At 39.8% G+C, this 19686-nt stretch overlaps 1 protein-coding gene across 5 annotated transcripts in view; it reads right to left on the reverse strand.

Annotated features, from left to right (window-relative positions):
* Positions 1 to 4238: 4238 nt before the first annotated feature.
* BTBD3 (BTB domain containing 3) overlaps positions 4239 to 19686 on the reverse strand; it is a 52163-nt gene continuing 36715 nt past the window's right edge. For 3 of the 5 annotated variants that reach the window (XM_025177958.3, XM_075925656.2, XM_075925657.2), the window contains exons 2-5: positions 14261 to 14537; positions 13638 to 13728; positions 13033 to 13151; positions 4239 to 8521 (exon numbers count right to left, since the gene is read on the reverse strand). In XM_025177958.3, the coding sequence (XP_025033743.1) occupies positions 7489 to 8521; positions 13033 to 13151; positions 13638 to 13728; positions 14261 to 14403 (1386 nt within the window). In that variant the 5' untranslated portion in view covers positions 14404 to 14537 and the 3' untranslated portion in view covers positions 4239 to 7488. Of the gene's footprint in view, positions 8522 to 13032; positions 13152 to 13637; positions 13729 to 14260; positions 17379 to 19686 lie in introns of those variants that run through there. The other 2 variants (XM_006136036.5, XM_006136035.5) reach the window with 2 other exon arrangements.

The following is a 19686-nucleotide window of genomic DNA, read 5'->3' on the forward strand; positions in this document are numbered from 1 at the left end:
ATGCTAAGCACTACAGAGGCTTAAATATCCCATTAAAACATTCTCGCAGCTGATTATTAAGCACACTCCAAGCAGCTTTCTAAAGCCACATATTCTGGTCACAATACATCGGCGCTGGTAGCATCAGTGCTTATTATGACCACAGAACGCAAGCAATGGCCAGCATCTCTCTCAATACTGAACTCGGATGCCCATGGCCAAGCCGGGCTGAGAATACAGATGCCATGAGTGTGAATGTAACACCCATGCCAGGAAGAGCAAACTGTATTATTTCTTGGCTGCCAGAAAAGGGAAAGGAACCAGCAGAGTACACAGGACTCCAGCTGCTAAAATTGGCCTTGAACGCTTCAGTGACATGAGGCAGGAGCAGACCTTGAGAAGGCACACACATACACCACCCTGTTGAATAGACTGGGTTTGTTCACGTTGTGACGAGACAGCTGCCCCTCAGTGGCATGAAAGAGGTTAAAACAGCTGTGCGGGAGGGACGTGGCCGGGAGCCAATCACGAGAGGGCTTGAGGCAATCAATCAGAGCCCAGCTCAGGAAGAGCACAGCCTTGCTGCATCTATGAAGGGAGAGGGACCATGAGCCTGAGGAGCTCAGGCCTGAAAAACACCCAACCCAGTGATAGGGGCCCAGGGAAGTATTAGGGCTGCAAAGAGTAGCCAGGGGAGGAGAAGGCAGCCCTAGTACTTCCCTTGGCCACTGTCACTGGGCCCTTGCCAATGACGAGCAGCCACTTCAGACTGCAGTTTTACCCTGAGGCAAGGGCCAGATGATGACTGGCAGTGGGTCACTAGGTGAGTGGGGTTCCCTGGGAGGGGACAACCCCAGTGTGGGGGGGCACTGCTGTGAGTCAGTACCCTGAGGAAAGAGGGGGAGATGGGTCCTGACAAGCGTGGGAGAATGGACAAAAAGGGTAATAGCGGGAGAGACGCTGCCAGGAGAGGGCACTCTGAGGCTGGACTCAGCTAAGTCCTGGAGTGACCAGGAGATGCTGCAATAAGGAGTCATAGACCATTACAGTGTGCTGTCATGTTAAGCACACGAGTAAGTCTTTGGAGGATCAGAACCTTGTGCCCTATAAATCTTCTGTCCTGGGCAGTATTGGAAGATTGGATCAGTTCCTCTGCTGATAGAAACTGATCCCAACAGCGCTATGCTACCTTTTTTTTTTTAAAGCACCAGCTGAGGACTTGGCCTTGTGCCTAAGTATACAAAGCAGAGCTAGTCTATTGAGGACGGTCGCATCTTTCAAACAAACAGCAGGGACTCTGCATGCATGTACAGGCCAGGCTCTGCGAAAGTGAGATGAGTAAATCCCTAAAACTGACTTAGATAGCAGCCCTCATATGTGGTTGGCTGGAGCCTGAAGAAATTAGTTCCCTGTCTCATTTGCATAGGAAAATAAATGCAAAAGAGCGCTGTAGGAGATTAGCCAGCTTGCGCAGAAAAAATCCTGACAGAAGCTCCAGAAAAGACATTTACTCGCGTGAGGCTTATTTTCTTTGTTTGTACAGTAGAGGAATGTTAACAGCTGTGAGGATCCTTTCCCTTCCACGGGACTGTTCAGGGGAATCTGCCATGCCTGTCGTCTTTGCCTGGGGTGACAATCTGCAAGGCCTCTCTCGCTAGGTTTTCGTTACCTTCATTTAGGACCTATCTTTCTGCTGCTTAAGCCTCTTAACACTCCCCCAGTCTACTGCTGTACCAATTTATGTGACTTTCAGCCTGCAGCTAAAATTAACCATGGGATGGTGTGAAGGAACATGCCCTACTAGTGTGAAGGAAAAGACTAATAAGCTTTTCTGGCCTGTTCACCCCTAATGAGATACATCTGCAAGACTTGCTCAGCCCAGATAGGAGCTCAAATGAAGAAATTTACCACAGGAAGGGACAGGGAACAGGCATTCCAGCCAAGGAGGAGACAGCCACAGGCTCCCAAAACAGCATGCCCCAAGAAGAGGGACAGAGACTGATGGATTAAGCCTATAGGGCTAAGTCCCCAGGAACTGCCTAAGAGACTGGCCATCTTTCCAGCTTCTTTCTTGCCAGGGGAGGAGAAGCCAAGTCTTTGCTCCAAGCCTCCGTCCTGGTTCCATTGTCCACTGGGTACTCTCTCTTTACCATGCATTTACCTCAGTTCCCCAAGAGGGAGAGGGGGCAAAGCAGTTAAAGTCTATGTTTTTCTTTCATTTTGAATAGCTCTTCTGAGCATAAGCAGCGCTGCAATTTAAACACCTTCTAATGTAAAAATTACTACAGTACACCCATGCTGTACCTTGTGTGCTCTGAATTCTAAGTACCACTTGTAAAATGCACATAAAGACATATGCAAATATCATTGTGATTTAGGATGAATTACTTTGTGTTAATGTTTGGTTTGTTATTTGCCCTGCAGGGTTATTTTAAAATGTGTTAGAAGGGCTTCTAGCCTGTGGCTCTTGTAATACAGAGGGTCAAACTAGATGATCACAGTGGCACCTTTTGGCCTTAGAAATCATTTTTAAAATTCACATGGCAAATGAATTATCTAAAAGTCTATTAAAAACTCACAGAATCCCTTTCTTCCACAATGGTATGTTTGGGGATTATTAATACTAACCGAACAGTGTGGCTGCGTCTAGGCTGGCAAGTTTTTCCGCAAAAGCAGCTCCGTTTGCAGCTGTCTACACTGATCGCTTGAATTTCCACAAGAACACTGACTTCCTACTGTCTGAAATCAGTGCTTCTTGTGGAAATACTATGCTGTTCCTGTTCGGGCAAAAGCTTTTGCGCAAAAGGGCCAGTGTAGACAGCTCAGATTTGTTTTGCACAAAAAAGCCCCGATCGCGAAAATGGCGATTGGGGCTTTTTTTGCAGATAAGCGCGTCTAGATTGGCACGGATGCTTTTCTGCAAAAAGTGCTTTTGCGGAAAAGCATCCGTGCCAATCCAGACGCTCTTTTCCGCAAATGCTTTTAACGGAAAACTTTTCCGTTAGAAGCATTTGCGGTAAATCATAACAGTCTAGACATAGCCTGAGAGTGAAAGCTTGGCCTCACTGGCAAAACTCCCCTTGACTGGGATTTCGCACAATGTATTTATAGAGGGAAGTTTTGGACCTGCTTTTACCATCTTAAGCATCAACAATACAAGCTGAGAACACGTCTTTGGACAAGAAGCTAGGCTGTTTCTCCACCCTGATGCAGTGCTGAGTCTCAACAGAGAGGATGAAGGTGCTGGCTTTCTGAAGCAGGCAGTTTGACTTTAATCTGTGCTAACTCCATCAGTACTGAACACATACCTAATGGTATGTGTCTCTCAACTACAGAAAGTTGAAATTAGGGACAAGTCTAGTTAAAAGGCATAGACAAAGCCTCCTTGAGGAGCGTATAAAATAGCTACTGGCATGCAATGGGGAACACCAGCAGAGGTATTAATTTGAAATACTGTAGGTTTTTTGTGGTTTTGCATCTCCGTGTGCAATAACAGTAAAAAACCATCACAAGTTATACTAGTTGGAGCGTTTCAAGTGTATTCTAGTTTGTACTGGAAGATCAAATAAAGAATGAATTCTCTTTCTTCCATGAGGGTGGGCCTCTCCAGTTTTCTTGGAATGCCCCTTTATTGAGGCTTTCCTAACCCTCTCTTTAGATGGTTTGTTCTAGGATCCAAAATCCTCAGAATGGATCAAAGAAGAGTAGATTCATCTTTTTCGGAAACGAGATATGGTGAACTGATATTCAACTCTGTTGGGAAAGAAATGGTGAAAGTGTGAGTCTGTTTGTTCTCATTCTAACAGAGAACAACCTCTTTCCAGTAAGCATGCTTCCTGAATTCTATCAGCTGTACCCTAGTCCAGAATATCAAAGACTGAAAGCTATGGTCACTTCTGGAGCCATCTGTCTTTTAGAATAACTACATTTCCTCCCCCCGCCACCCCAAGCTTAGTAATAATTGAAAATATTAAAATGCTAGTAGACAAAGAAATTTCATAAAGCATATAAATGCATTCATTCACTCCATCTCGTTAGCATAATCAGCAGACTTAACAATGTAACTGATTAACATATTCATTGTTCTTCCTTGGTTTTGCCTTTAGACTTTTACTTCTTTTGGGTTCAAAAAACATCTCAGAATACCTATGCTTAACAAGTTCTCCTGCACAATTATGTAGAACAATGGAAACCACTAAACATTGTAAGGATTTCACTGTATTCCATGGAAGCTTCAAAAGTACCACAGGAAAAAGCTATATAAGAACCAGATTTATTTATATATTTAACGTGATTATACACATTCATGTGTCTAACAAGATCTGCACTGTTACATTAAAGATACAGTACAATAACATTCAACATGAGGTACTTCATATTTATATGTCTGTCCTTCATAAATAATGTTGTAAGCCTAAGGTCAAGCATAAGTGGGTGCCATGACCTGACATCAGCTGAGTTTATCACAACAATAAAAAAAAAGTTCAGTGCAATAAGTATGTAGAAATTAGAACATTTAAATATTTTCTGATATGCTTACAGCATATTACATTACAATGCCCTTAGTTCCCCTTACCAGCAAAATCAATATACAAGTAGTAAAGATTGCCATAAAATATCATCTACATAATGTTCTTTTTGCTGGAGTCGTATTTATATTCAAGCTTGTACATCGGGTGCTTTCAAAATATAAACTGACATTTTCAAGCATGGACAAGTAAAATTAGTTGACCAGATCTACAGTCATATTTAGGCACCCAATTAAATGGCCTGATATACAAAACTATTTGGTAACAGCAGATTCCATTTACTGCAACGGGCTTTCTGATGTCACTTACTTAGGTGTCTATTTATTTATTGAAGCTTATTTTGTCCAGAAGCGGGAACAGATTCAGAGGAATTAAGCAAGAATCTGAGCTTTCATCCTACATTGTCAAAAATATTCAAGGATAACAATTAAAAAGACCTAACTTTCTACATATCGTAGGAATATGTTATTTTGATCCCTTAACCATCTGTTCCTGCCAGTCAGTTTAATAGATGCTAAACCTTTATTTGAAGATAAGTTAAAAACACCATAAAACTAGAGCCAATCAAAGACTGGCCTATCCATACTAGTAGAGTACAATTTCGTCCCACTGTGAGGCACATAACTCTGTTATAAATGAATTGAATCAGAGTGCAGCTATTTAACAATGTTACAGCAAATAACTATCACTCTACCCTGTAAGCATCATTCAGACAGAACCGTTATATCTGTCAACCATTTTGACCACAGTAACTTGGCCAGTCTTTGCTTCAAAGTTTATTTTAAGTCCACCTACCGCTCAGATCTCTAAAAGTAGATGACTCTTATCCCCTGACAATCTTACATTCCTTTATCATCTCTTCAATAAATATTTCCCAATCCACAAAATTATACTGCATGTATGTTTTTGGTTGCTGAGAGATCTAAATATTTAGATCTGAAGCTTTTTTTTTTTAAAGTCAGTTTTTCAGGGAGCATCCGGTTCAGATCTCACAAGGAGGCTGGTGTAGGTACATCTGTTATAAAACAGCATTTTCTATATATCTGGAGGGTATTTAAATAGTTCAGAGAGAATGCATATGCTCACATACTTATTCACTGTAATGGTTACAGTTTTAAAGAATGTGGTTATTGCAAAACAGTCTTCCCCTCACTCTTCATCATCCACCGAGCATGGAAGGGCCTGACTTTGGCCTTTGGGGTTTTTGATGCCTACTTCAATCCTGTTTCCATTACTCCAGGTCATGTTTTGGACACTGCAGGAAGCATGCTGGCACTTTGAAATGGCTGGTGGCCAAGATTCCAGCAGTCAAGAAGTGCTTAGAGTAATAATATTAATAAGAAATCATACGAGGAAAGTAGTTCCAGAGTAAAACTAATAATTAAATTTAATGTAGCACAGACATTTGTCCTTAGCCTGGCCAAAGAATCATTTGGTCCTCTATTTTACTTTAAAATATGGAAAGCAAATATAACCACTTCAGAGGTATTACAAAGGTGAGACATTACCTTGGTAGTATCCTCTATAAACAATTTTCACAATCTAGTGATTAAGTATTTTCTTTTCAAAGTGTGAATTTTATTTTAGGAAGTTAAAACGGTACTCGGATCTTTTATTTATACTGATTTCCTTCCCTCTTAAACAGTAATGAGTTTATATAAAGGGATTACAAACAGGACTACAGAAAGCTTGAAAAGTAATTGGGGGAGGGAGAAGAAATAGTTTTAACTTAAATGTGGAATGGAGGATTGTGTGGTTCAAAAGCTAATTGCAAGAAATTAGACAAATTTCCCTGCATTGTATTACATTTGGTGCTCACCACCAGACATAGACTATAGCAAGAAAATTCCCAAGAGTGGATTAATTATCTTGAGTTAGTTTGTAGCAATAATATAATAAAGCTCCCATTAAAGAGAAGGAAAATGTAGCTCAGGACTGTTTTGTTCTATAGTTACTCTACAATATTTATTTTTACAGGGGAAAAATCCCCTTCCAAATGCTCTAGAACTATTTCGGAAAAATAACTGTAATTAACCAATCCTTTGCCTATGCGAGATATCACCATCCTGCTATTTAGCAGAGGGCCAAGGACAGCAGTTTTAAAAGCATCACAGTATAATATTGTAGCATTTGGTAAAATGGGTAAATGCTTCAAAGCCACCTACACAGTTTGAGTACACACATGTATTTCCCAGTCTTTAAGGAATGACTCAGAAGGGGAGCCCAAGGGGGGTGCTGGTGGGAAAAGGTGCATGAGCCCAGCTCATTCTGGCTGCAAACATGATTCTGCATCTGTGGATAAAGCAGTATGTGGCTTGAATGCTGCCTGCCAACCTTCTCTCCCCCTCTTCTCTTGCAGCCATCCCCAATACAGCTGGTCACATATGGGACTGGGTTACCTCTAAGGGGGCTGCTACATGTTCACACACAAGCTTTTTTTTATCTGCCCCCATAATACTTGGCTCGGTTGTTAGAACAAAAGCAACCCACCATGTGGAGCCCCTTCTCTGACTCTGAGCAGCGTGTAGCCTTCTGGAGGATTGGGGAGCACCAAACAAGAGACAAAAAGTCATGAGAATCAGAGAGCAAAAAGATAAGAAGGAAAAAAGAATTGAGATGGAAAAAGAAAATGGACCAGACGAGGCAGTATCCAGTGCATGTGGGGCTATGTGGGAGGGCATAAATCTGCCGATCCATTGCAAGTAGGGGCATGTCAACAAGACAGGCTGTGGGCTTAGGTACATCTGTCTCAAACAAAGCTTTAGGAATTTCCTTGCTCTTAAGAGCTTCCAGTTAAGGTTGAATGTTACATTTACATTTCATCCCCCAAAAGGCTACCAGTACCGCAAGCAGTGACTGCTCACAGCTTTTAGTTACATATTATCTGTGCTGATCACATCTGGAGACAAGAAGCTAAGCATCAGTAGGCCTGAACCAGATGTGTACTTCAGGTCAAACTTTCTCTGGAAATAACTTCTGCTCAGGCATAGAATATGAGTTCTGGAATCTGCCCTCCCTGCACTCCAGTGCCATTGGTACTGTCTGAAGAGCACTGGAACTGAACAGTTACCTTCCCACACTGAACTTCAGTCATTCCTTCTTGTCCAAAATAGCTTAGTTCATTGCCATCCAGAATCACACTAGCTGTATAAAAGGTATCGGGCTCAATCTGCACCGGATACTCAAACCACACTGGGAAAGTGTTGCTAGAACCATCTGAGAAATACTTGCTTAAGTTCTGACCTAGGATAACACCTTGGCGTTTGAGTTCAATCTTTGCACTGTATTCTGCCGATCCACAGCTAGAGCCATACAGCCCAAAGCCAGCAATGAAAACTCTCTTATCAACAGCAAACTGGATGCTGTCGCACCGGCCCCTGTACCGCCACTGGTTGCTGCGGTAGGCGCAAGACTGGAAACGGTGGCAACGCTGGGGGACCAGGCCCTTCCGGGCGTTGCTCACAAACTCTAGCTCTGGCTTTTTGGCAGCTGTGTACCAAAGGAAGATGTCGTTGGTTTCATTGAGAGTCAGCACCCCGGACTGAGCAGCGCCGTTTGCAAAGTCATCGAGCGCCATGGTAGGGATGCGAATCAAGTAGAGAGCCTTCCCTAGAACCTTGCGTTTATTTTCTATGCTAACAGGTAAGTCCTGCCGTTGACACTCGACTTCAGCCCAGTTCAGAGCAGCTTCAAAAACAACAATTTCTTTGGCATTCAGAGTCTCCCTTTGGAGGATGCTTTCAAGCGTCTGAAAATCAATATCGCAGAACCCCTCCGATTTCAACGCCAGCTCTGCCTGGGCGTCAATCACTTCCCAGCAGCGCTGGGTCAGGTCAGGTTCCTCAAATAAGCAGCTCTGGGAGAGAAGCACGCAGGCATTCTTTGCACTTAGGCTCGTCTCTAGGAAGTTGACACAAGCTCGGGCAAGATGAGGAACGATGTACTTCTTGGCGGCGTAAAGAGTGGCCAGCACGGTATCAGCAGCTAAGTCAATTTCATCACAATATATGTATCTGAAATGAAATATGCACATGTAACACTGCTGTTTAGTAAAACAACAATGACTGTCAGTAACGCATGAAAACTGGAAGCACAGGGCACTTGAGTGGTGCAAAGCAGTATTAAAACTAAGAAATATCTTCTGGAACAATCAAATAAAGGAACTACAGGCCCAACTCATCCATGGACTAAGTTCATCAAAGTCAATGGGCTTACACCAATGGTGAATTGGATCTTTTATTGGATTTTCATACTACACAAAGAAACTGATAAAAAAATACTACCCCATTCAGTCCCATTTCTTCCAAATTCAAGAATTATTACTTTCAATAATGAGGTAGAGAATGTACTTTAAGTGGTCAATCAGCAATGGCAATATGGTAGTGAGTGTGATGTATTTATATCCTAGCAAATCTGGGAGGGGCAATTCCAAACTAGTGACTTGATTAAGGAAGATTTGTCACCCCCCCCCAAAAGAGTTCATGTCAATCAAGGTTCTTGAAGGGTTGGCTTACATGGCTTATAGCAATAGTTAATACTGTCTAGGACATGACCTTCAAGTGGAAAAACTGAGATTTCCTTTGAGGTACTATATGGTGACTTTATGTGCAAAGGAAAAGAAAAAAGTGAGTTTTTCCAGCAATAATAAACACTTCACATCAGATACGGGTGCCAAGACAAACTGGTTTAATATCTAGGCTCTTAGAAGTGTAACACTATCAAAATACATCACACACCATGTATCATCATGCCACAGCCGCTAAGATTTGCAATACATTGATGAAATCTTAGACAAATAACTTCAGATTATAAAGAAGTATGTCATGTGTTTATTAATGCTACAATATGCTAGCTTCCCCCCAAAAAATGTATCCTCACACTTTTCCCAGAGAAAAAAACATCAAGCTCTACTGCCATGTCAAAAGAGAAAAGATTCAGCTATCTTTTGTTTACATGATTAAATTCTGAGGTCCACTACTGCTGGGGAAATAATGAATTAGGCACTTTGTTTTTACTATCTCAGACATTAGGCCCAATCTATGCTGGGTAAATTCATTCTATCAGAAACAATGTTAAACATAATTTTGCCTTTAGAGTGAACAAAGGAGTTATGTTTAAAAATATGTGTGTTGGTTGTGGCTGATGAAAGTTCTTTTCCACACTGAAGGCAAAATTGCATTTCATGCCAATGAAAATGTGTTAGTGAACTGGTTTTCTAAAATGATGCATTTTCCCAAAATACACAGAGCCTAGGAGAATAAATGAAATGACATTTACTGAATTAGTATCAACCCTGATCTCGGAATGGCTGTTTTTGTCTTTACTGCAAATACGTATACATCTTGTTTGTTTGGTTTTCATGAATCAGGGTATGGCAGACTTGGGCAGATTTCCAGTTAATGACGGGAAATTAGTAATGGACAACATGTAATGGGGCAGAAAACAACACCAACTATGAATTGTAGAGAAACTGGGGTCAAATACATTTAGATAGATTTTTTTAATATGCCTCTAAAAATGCTATTCTAAGCGACACTTGGAAAATTTCTGTTTAGAGCAGGGGTGGGGCACCTCAGGCCCAGAGGCCAGATCTGGCCCCCAGCTTGCCTGGATCCGGCCCCCCAGGCTCATTGTCTCCCCAGCGTTGGGGAGCCTGTAGTGGCGCTCCAGCCTCCCAATGCCCCATTATGGGGCTGGAGCACCCAAAATCTACTAAGACGTCCCCCGTCCTCCCCTTAGGCTCTGGTGTGAAAGGGGAATATGGGGAGCGTCCTTCTCTCTGTCAGGGGCCACATCAGGAAGAGCATTGCTTTTTTCCCCTTCTTACTTGTGTGTGGCCCCTGATTGATTTTTCTGTGGCTCAGTGGCACCTAACCCAAAAAAGGCTCCTCACCCCTGGTTTAGAGAATATAACCATCAAGATGATGCAATGAAATGTAGGAAGTAATGAAGAGAAATACTAACACAGGACTGAACCTTGCAACCTTTAGTGCTTGACTTCAGTGAGACTACTTGCAGGAGTAAGAAATGCTCTTGAAGAGATGATGGTAAAAACAAGAAAATATGTAGATCTTTAGGAACCCAAGCCTGCAATTTATGCTCTCATATTTGTTCCATTTTATAAGTCTCCTACTTAACCTCCAACTTCTTCTTTCTGTTTCTCCCTCTCTGCTTGTTAATACAAAAGAGTAGGGTGGCATCTGTTTTAAATTTAAACAGTACAAACATTACAAGCGTAATATTCATGGAAGTGGAGAGCTAATATCACTGTTCTTAAGCAGCCATCGCACAGATAGGCTGTCTGTGGCATTTTTCATTTCTCATTCTGTCAAAGCATCTCTACTCTGATTGCAACTGCTGATATTCCAGTCTATTCCTCGGCCAAGTATGTTACAGCTGCACAGATTGTTGTGATGGGTTAGTTATACACACAAGTTGGATTAGAATAAGACCATGAGTTTAATTTTAATTTATTATTTGAATCCTGGTCTTCAGTGCTAAAGACACTGAGTGCCAACTAGGATGTGTATTTAGCAACATGGAACTCTTTGCATTTGTAAAGCTATAGTAAATAGCTAATCAATTACTACATGCCAATAAGAGATACTACTGAATACTGCATCTGATAATAGGTTTGTCGGTATTTGTCTTCCATGGGTCCACTACAAACACTATTAACTAATACACAAATACAGATTTGTGTATGTCACATTGTAAGAGTTCATAGTTTAGAAAAAAGGTGAATATTTCAAACTCTTTCTTTACAAAGATTACACTGTATTCCTCCTAATTGTAGAAAGGGGTCTGTGGAGAAGAGGATTCTACTAAATGGTCCTCTCATTTCTGCTATGCAGGGATAGTGCAAATTCTCTTCTTTTTCCTGAACAGCCTGCCTTCAGTCTCATGCTGCTGCTTGGGAATGTTTTGTTCATCAGTAGAGGTAGTAGAGCACTCTGCAAATTCAAGGAGAAAGCAAGCACTGCATCAAGTTGTCATTTGGAAGGCAATCTGCACAACCATTATAAGCAGGGTTGCTTTTTTAAGTGAAAGCTTGAATTCTGAAAAAGTTGATGTGTCCTCACTTTTCAGAGAAATGTTCCTAATTTGTTATTGTCAAGAGAATGTGTCAGGCACTTGATTTTGGCATTAAAATCCTTGTTTGCAAGTCTGTCCCACTGTACAAATCTCTTCATGCAAATTTCAAAACTCATTTTAAAAAATGGCAGATAAAACATGGACACTTTCTACACATTGTAACAGAAAAGAAAAAAAAATCAAAGTACATTATATTCATCTCCTGAAGAGAGAGAGTCTATCTTTACAGAGTGAAATGTAGTTAGTCTTAGCTGGATGAAAAACATGTTTAAAATAGCAATGAGCAAAATAAAAATTTGTAATATATTTAATCATATTTTCTGTCATATCATAACTTTGTCTCAATTCCATATTAAAATTACTGAGTGACCTTTGATTTTCATGAAAAGTCATTTGTCAACATGCATCCCAAATACTCCTGATGCTCCTGCTGACAAACTGAAAACTCTGGAGCTGCATGCAACTTTGAAAATTATACCTACCATACCACTGAAATGGAACAGAATAATTGTCTGCATTCACAAATTAATCAAGGCAACCTATGAATTGTATTTAAAAAGTCAACAAGCATTTTCACAAAACCATGCAACAAATCCAATAGCATATTAAAAGGGTCTGGATATTAATCTAAATTAAAATGAGAAACAGTGAGGTCCAGAAGTAACCAATGACAGTTTTAAAAACCATGAGAAAAACCCTCCAAATAATAGTTTGCATGATATAATTTCCATTTGAAATCAAAGTTCATAGTCACAGTCCAAGGTTAATTCAACAGGGAAACAATTAGTATTTAATTAAATCCCCTTCATCCAGTGAAAAAAGCAACACAGTTCCAATTCAGATTTGTAGAAAGAAACCACATATCCAGTGGGGGGAATGAGTTAAAAATAAAAGGGCTGTTTAAAGTAACACATTCCAAATGCCCCTATGCTAAATAAATAAAGAGAGGTTTTACTTTTCAGTGGCTGCATTCAAGAATTCAGATTTTTTGGACAAAAACATAGGGTACAAAAGAGCTAGAACAATGTATGAACCCAGAAATCCAATTTTTCACTATACTTTCAAAGTAAAACACTTTTTTTATTAGAGCTAACAATTCTTTTAAGTAACTCTCTTCCTTTTTATAGCAAGTGTAGTGACAAATCAAATCAATTGGAATTACAATGTACAATGTGCTCAAAGATCCCTTTTCAAAGTCATTATTTATAACTGCCTACATTAGCCTAATGTTTCTGTGACTAGAAAATAGTGGGGAAAGAAAGTTTAGGTGAAAGTAAGTTTTAAATAATTAAAATATAGCAGACATATTTTGAACAATTACTTAATTTCTAGGTTTATCTGTTTACACAAACATCCAATATTTTAACAGACTATTCCTGCACATATACAGTATAAACAAATACTTTTTCAGCAGAAGAATGATGCTTACTTCAGCATAGCGAGAAAAGCAGCAGGCTCAACATCTGGTATACGAATTTCATCTTTGTCCTCAGCAAGCTCTCCGTAAAACATTGCATGGAATACAGAGCTCCCAACAGCTAAGACATACTGTTGAGAAAGGGAAATCTTACTTCATGCTATAAACAGAAAGCATTGCCAATAAAAACAAGGTGGGAGAACCACTATGGGCACAAAAGCTAGATACTATCATGTGAGAATGAAGGCAAGCTTACTAACAAAATTACACATTTATTTTCCTACCATTTATCTTGTACAATTATGTTTTATCTTCAAAGTTCAAAGAAACATTTAAGTGAACTTTCAAACTTTATTACCTCTAGAAAAATCTTCACATTAACCATAAAAAAGTGACAAAAACCAGTCTTTCCCAGTGTACATAAAGCATCTTTTATCACAACGCACAATATTTAATTGTAAATACAAAGAAAAGTAAAAGTATTTTCCTGGAGAAAGCCATTTAAATATGTATGCCTGTCACAAAGAATCAGAGTCTCCCACACTAAGCTATGATGTTAGAGTTGAAGTAATTCTTGCTATTCCCACGTCTGAACTGATAATGCAGCTGTTGCTTACTTTGTGTCCTGGCAACCGCTGGGTCCCACCTGGTGGCCCAACCACAAAATGAACATCTGCCATCAAGTCATTGTTGAACATCACTGCATTTCTACAGACAGAGGCAATGTGTTAATTCATATAGTCTGGCATCCCATTTCCACCCCAGACACATGAGATTAAGATATTAAAAAGTTTAAAGTAGCATTTCTGTAACAAACCAGCTAGAGACAGACAAACAAACAAAAAATAGGTCACACATTTCTGTCCACTTTGCACATTATCACATATAAATATACTGGTAGAAAACAGATCCAAGAAAAACTTGTGAAAACTTTTAAAAAGTAAAAATTAAAATCAAGAACATGCATTACTAAGACAACAACCGTGTAAGTCAGCATGCAAAAACCGATCAGTTCAATTCAGCAGTTTAGAACAACATTTGTACTACTTCAGGAAAACAGCTGCACTGTCCGGAAAGAGATACTAACATTTTCCCACTAACAAATGCTTGCTTGGGGAAAGGGAAACGCATGTTTTATTTAATATTTATACACATTGAACTCAATGTAACATTGCAAACATAATTTTGCTACAATTCAACACTTCATATAAACATCAAAAATAAAGTATTCAGAACTTACCTCTCTCTGATGGTGGGATAAAGCCCTTGCCAATTGGGGGCAGGGATAGTGTTATTGTTGTTGAGGTTTTGTTGGTGGTATTGCTGGACAGCAGTTGTATTAGTATTGGCTGGTTTCTTTCTGGGAAAAATATCAGCAGCCATCTTCTTCTTCTTTTTGGTCTTCAAGGTAATGATTTCATAGCAAACTGGAGGCAACTTGCTACTACTGCTGCTGCTGCTGCTGCTGCTGCTATTTCCTTTCTTAGAGCTTTTCTTAGACCTGTTCTTGACTGTCTCTGGAAGCATCAAGAAGAAGGTGAGACATTTCATGTTCTTTCCCGTGTCATCTACCATGAGTATCCTTGTCTGTTCAGCTAGATAACCTAACTAGGTAAGAACATTAAGAAAAAAAAGTGGGAGCCAAGATGTTAAATAAAAAAGCAACAAAGCTGGGATTTTGCTTCCTTTCCAGCAAGACAAGGTGACCTTTTCAGTGTACTGAGTAAGAAACTGGCTTTAAGTTTGATCCAGTATTTGACTTGTTAAATACATCTCCATCATGACTCCCAGTTTTATTTACTTGCAGGCTCTTTTCCAAAATGTCCTGAAACTGAATCACCTCAAAGTACTACACTGTGCAAAGAGAGTATGCATTTAGCTATCGCACTGGCTTTCTGAATTAGGCTAGCAAGATGTGCTGTAGCACTGCTAGTCTGTTCAGCTGGCTGAACTTGTGTGTTGAAAAGATCTGAACAGAGTAGGTATTACAGCCCTGCAGATGGAGTCAGACAGCCAGTGTTTTGAGCCAATAGCTGAAGTCACCGATAACGATTGGACCCAGCAGCACAGTGACACCTATTGTAATGTGCACAGCTCTAATATTAAAGGGAAAGCATTTAATGTGCAGAGTGTATAATAACGGAAATTGCAAGCACAATTACATCAGGGCATGACTAGACAGGAATGTATCAATTCTATGCATCTTTTATCACACTAGTGGTCCTGGAGGGCACTCACATTTTCACTCACAAGGAAATATTTAAATTAAAACTATTGTATTAGAGAGACCCACATTCTGAAGTAGTGAATATTCAATGTCACTCTACTATGTATTTCTATTGAATTCTCTTAGCCCCTTATTAAAAAACAATGGTTAACCAGAGAAGGATATTAATATGAGAACAAAATTAAAGCAAATTAATTTATAGCATAAAAGAGAATGCTGAAGTTAAACAGTGCCTTTTGGTACAATTTATACTCTGGTCCAATATGAACAGAGATGTGGTCACAGCTTTAGCTTTAACTCACTACATTTTTAATTAACATAATAGTCTTTGATATCAGCCCCAAATCACCGAGCAATACTAATTAGGCCGGGTTACACTAGACATAGCTGCACTGCATCAGAAGAAAATTCCTAGATATGCAAATGAGATTCAATCAAATCAGAAGTCCATACATGCAATCAATGTTTCAAAGCTCCAGGTGAAAAAGTGGGTCTTCTCGGAGGTGTTTCAGTCAAAATCATAGTTGTAGACATGAATAAATGCAAATTCCATGAATAAACATTCTGAAATAACAGAAGAATTAGATAACTAAGCCTACCAAAGCCAACCAGTTTTAATATGAAAGAATTGTACTTTTTGGCCACTGACTTGCTCAAGTACTTAAATGTGGAGTTGGGTTAACTATGTATCGAGCTGAGTTTTTCAAAAGTTGGCAGACTAAATTTTTTTAATACAGAAGGACCCCAATCATCAGATACCAGTTCACATTAACCATTTCATATTTTAAATTACCTACTACACAATTCCACAATTTTCTTCAAGTTTATTAGAAAACTAAATCTTGTGACTTTTAGGCCAAACCAAATCAATTTCCCAAGACAATAATACAGCTCTGGAAGGGGGAGCTAAAAATACGAAGTGAAATCCTGGCCCCACTGAATGGAATGGAAGTTTTGCCAATGATTCCATTGGGACCAGGATTTCATTCAAGGTATTTAATGAAACCTGGTTACGACGCCAATTTTTGGAGTCATGACCATGGCTCTAACACAAATTCAGGGTGTCTTTAATTCCCATTAATTGGAAGAATTAGCTGCAGGTTGTTTATAGACTGTGAAATTTTCCCTGTGCCACTCCCTTCCCCAAAAGAGTACAGGATGCACTAATTGAGTGGCTCTGTGTTTACTTTAGGGCGGGCCATCAACAGGATTGCATCCCAGCAAGATGGCAGGAATGGAGCATACTCGTGGATGATCTCTCAGATGCTAAGTCTTTCTCTTTAGTAGGATAATACTACTACTTCACACTTACATAGTATTTTGAATCTTCAGAGATCTGTACAAACACTGAGAAACAGGTTAAATAACCTCAAATGACAGATCTAGCCTAGCAATATGGTTATAGTCTGCCACAGATGGAAGATTGTCAATAGAAAGTATTGTGGGTGGAAGCTGGCAGTCTAGGTCATGTTTGTCATCAATGGAAAAAAATGCACTCTGTAGAAATTTCTCACTACAAATCAGATTTAGGGAATTTATAAAATGGGGTAACGGGTAGCAACTTTTTTGTAAAATTGAAGGGTTTTTTGGGGGTTTTTTTAAAGACATCTTCTAGCCTTTTTAGTTGTGAAGATAACCTTCTGGATGTGCAATCTTTTCTTTCTAAATCTCCCTAAGAAAGACATTTCACAGGAATAAGGCTTCAAGTTTTACAGATACAATTACGTGAATGTTCTAGCAAATACTCCAATGATCTGGTCTTCAACATAACAGTCTGGCAAAAAGGAGAAAATAAAATAATATGCATGAGGAGTATGAAGAGCTAGAAGAGGAGATTAGGTGTGAAAAAATCCATTGTATTAAACATTATTCAAAACACTATAAAGGATTTTCTCCCTCTCCCCCCAATCAATTTTCTAAAAGTAATCCAGAAATTATGCTCAGAATTATTTCTAGATTTCCAGTGGCCCTATCTTGTAACTATTATGCATTTCTTAAAGAGAATAAAAATACCCAGGAAGATTTGGTAAACTCAGGGTACGTCTAGACTACATGCCTCTGTCGCCAGAGGCATATAGATTAGGCTACCAGGCATAGGAAAATGAAGCGGCGATTTAAATAATCACTGCTTCATTTAAATTTACATGGCTGCCGCGCTGAGCCGACAAACAGCTGGTCAGCTGTTTGTCGACTTAGCGCGGTAGTCTGGACGCGCGGGGGTTGACATCAAAGGCATTTGTCGACCACCCAGGTAAACCTCATCCCAGGAGGCATACCTGGGTGGTCGACAAATACCTTTGATGTCGGCAAGGGAGCGTCCAGACTATCACGCTGAGCCGACAAACAGCTGATCAGCTGATTGTCGGCTCAGCGCGGCAGCCATGTAAATTTAAATGAAGCGGCGATTATTTAAATCGCCGCTTCATTTTACTATGTCCGGTAGCCTAATCTACGTGCCTCTGTCGCCAGAGGCATGTAGTCTACACGTACCCTAAGATGGTGTATTCCACTTAATTCCGCTACAAACTGTTAAAAGAAGTAGCTATGGAAATCAGCTACTGGTTGGTCACAAGTAAAAACCTAAAGTTTATTTTAAATTCAAATTAAAGTAATAAATGTGCAAGGCTGCTTTTAATTAGCTTTTTAAGATGATAAAGTACATTATTATTATGAAGGATATCAGAGGGACTGCAAATTATAATGCAACTTCAACTATGAGGCCATAAAAAATATTTTCAGGGACTGTTGATTGTATTTTTTATGAAAAATCTCTCAGGCTGCAGTAGCAGGGATAACCAAATTTCTAAATCATCTTCTCTTATTAGGGTGTAGTTTTATCTCTCTTTTATTAAGCAGGACCAAGAATAAGAAATAAAAACAAGATATCAGATATCTCAGTTTTTTATAGCACAAGATCTTATTCACAGGAACGTAACTAAGACCAAGTCAACACTAGGAAACTATTTAAAAATTAGTAAAATCGATTTAATAACTCCCAATTTAACAAAATCAAACTATTGTGTCCACACTAAGGGGAAGCCTCAAAATTAGCCAGAGGCAAGCTCCATTACTGTAGACCAGTGGTCTCCAACCTTTTTACACCCAAGATCACTTTTTAAGTCTCAGAACAGGTGAAGATCTACTGCCCCACCCCTTCCTTGAAGCCCCGCCTACATTACATGAGGAAATCTAATGTAAACGTACTGCGCAGATGCGCAGTTCAGAGAGGGCTCAAGAGCTACTCTTAGAGCTCCTGAGATCTACCAGTAGCTCGCGATCTACTGGTTGGTGACCACGGGTGTAGACACACTACTTGGGATTTAGAGCCCCGGAAGCACTGGGGACTAATTAGTTCCAATTATTCTGGAGAGTAGTTATTTTAAAACAGCACGTCCACACTACCATTATTTTGAAATAATTATTTTGGAAGTAAGTGTTACTCCTGATGAAAAGCAGGGCTACAGATTTCAAATTCTGCGGCCCTTTATTTTAAAACAATAGGCTTGTTAGTGTGGATGCAACACTCAAATTTGACTTGAGGAAGGGGGGTTATTTTGAAATCAAGTCCTAGTATAGACCAGGGCCAAGTGAATAGAAGACAATTCATACTTCTTTTTCATAAAGCAGCCCAGTATCTCTTATTTGGTGAGTTGTAACTCACGAAAACTTATGCTCTAATACTCTCAATAAATGTGTTAGTCTTTAAAGTACCAATAGACTCCCCTGTTTTTATTTGGTGAAGTAATTATTGCTATGGATTATTAAAATTATTAGTTTCAATTCTACATTTCCCTTCACAGACAGCATATACCCATATTAAAAATTACACCATGAATGTTCAACATCAATGATTTACAAAATCTGTACATCTGTCCACTCCTACCATTAATGTATGTTTCCACTGAAAAATTTGCCAGAGTACCTAAGTGTTTTAGAAACCTAAAGACCACTTAATTTGTCTTTACCCTGCAGCTTCACAATTGTACTGAAGAAAAGGGAGGAAAATACCCTTTTAAAAACTTTTAACCGTTTAAACTGAAATATTTATTTTAAATGGTTAACCGATTAAAGGGCCGACCAGTCACCATGGCTGGGGCAGCTGCAGCCAGGAAGCTCAGCTTTGGCTGCTCTGGCCAGGAGGCAGGCCTGTGCCAGTGTCTGTGGATGCTCCATTCTGGTCACGCAGCTCTACTCTGGCTCCTCTGGACAAAAGTGCAGCTGGGGGCCACTCTAGCTGGCATGGGGTCAACAGGGTAGTTGGCTCTGTGTTAACGTAGGTTAACTGCTAAGACTAATGCTTGCCAGTTAACCTTTTGCATCCCTAATGAAGACACTTTGTACATCGATGGAAAGGGGTTTTCCATTGATGTAACTAATCCACTTCTTCCGGGGGCAGCAGTTAGATGAACAGAAGAGTTTTCTATCCACCTAGCTGCAGT

This window comes from Pelodiscus sinensis, chromosome 3 (assembly GCF_052426305.1).
Source record: "Pelodiscus sinensis isolate ZL-2025 chromosome 3, ASM5242630v1, whole genome shotgun sequence".
In the NCBI taxonomy this organism is placed as follows: Eukaryota; Metazoa; Chordata; order Testudines; family Trionychidae; genus Pelodiscus; species Pelodiscus sinensis.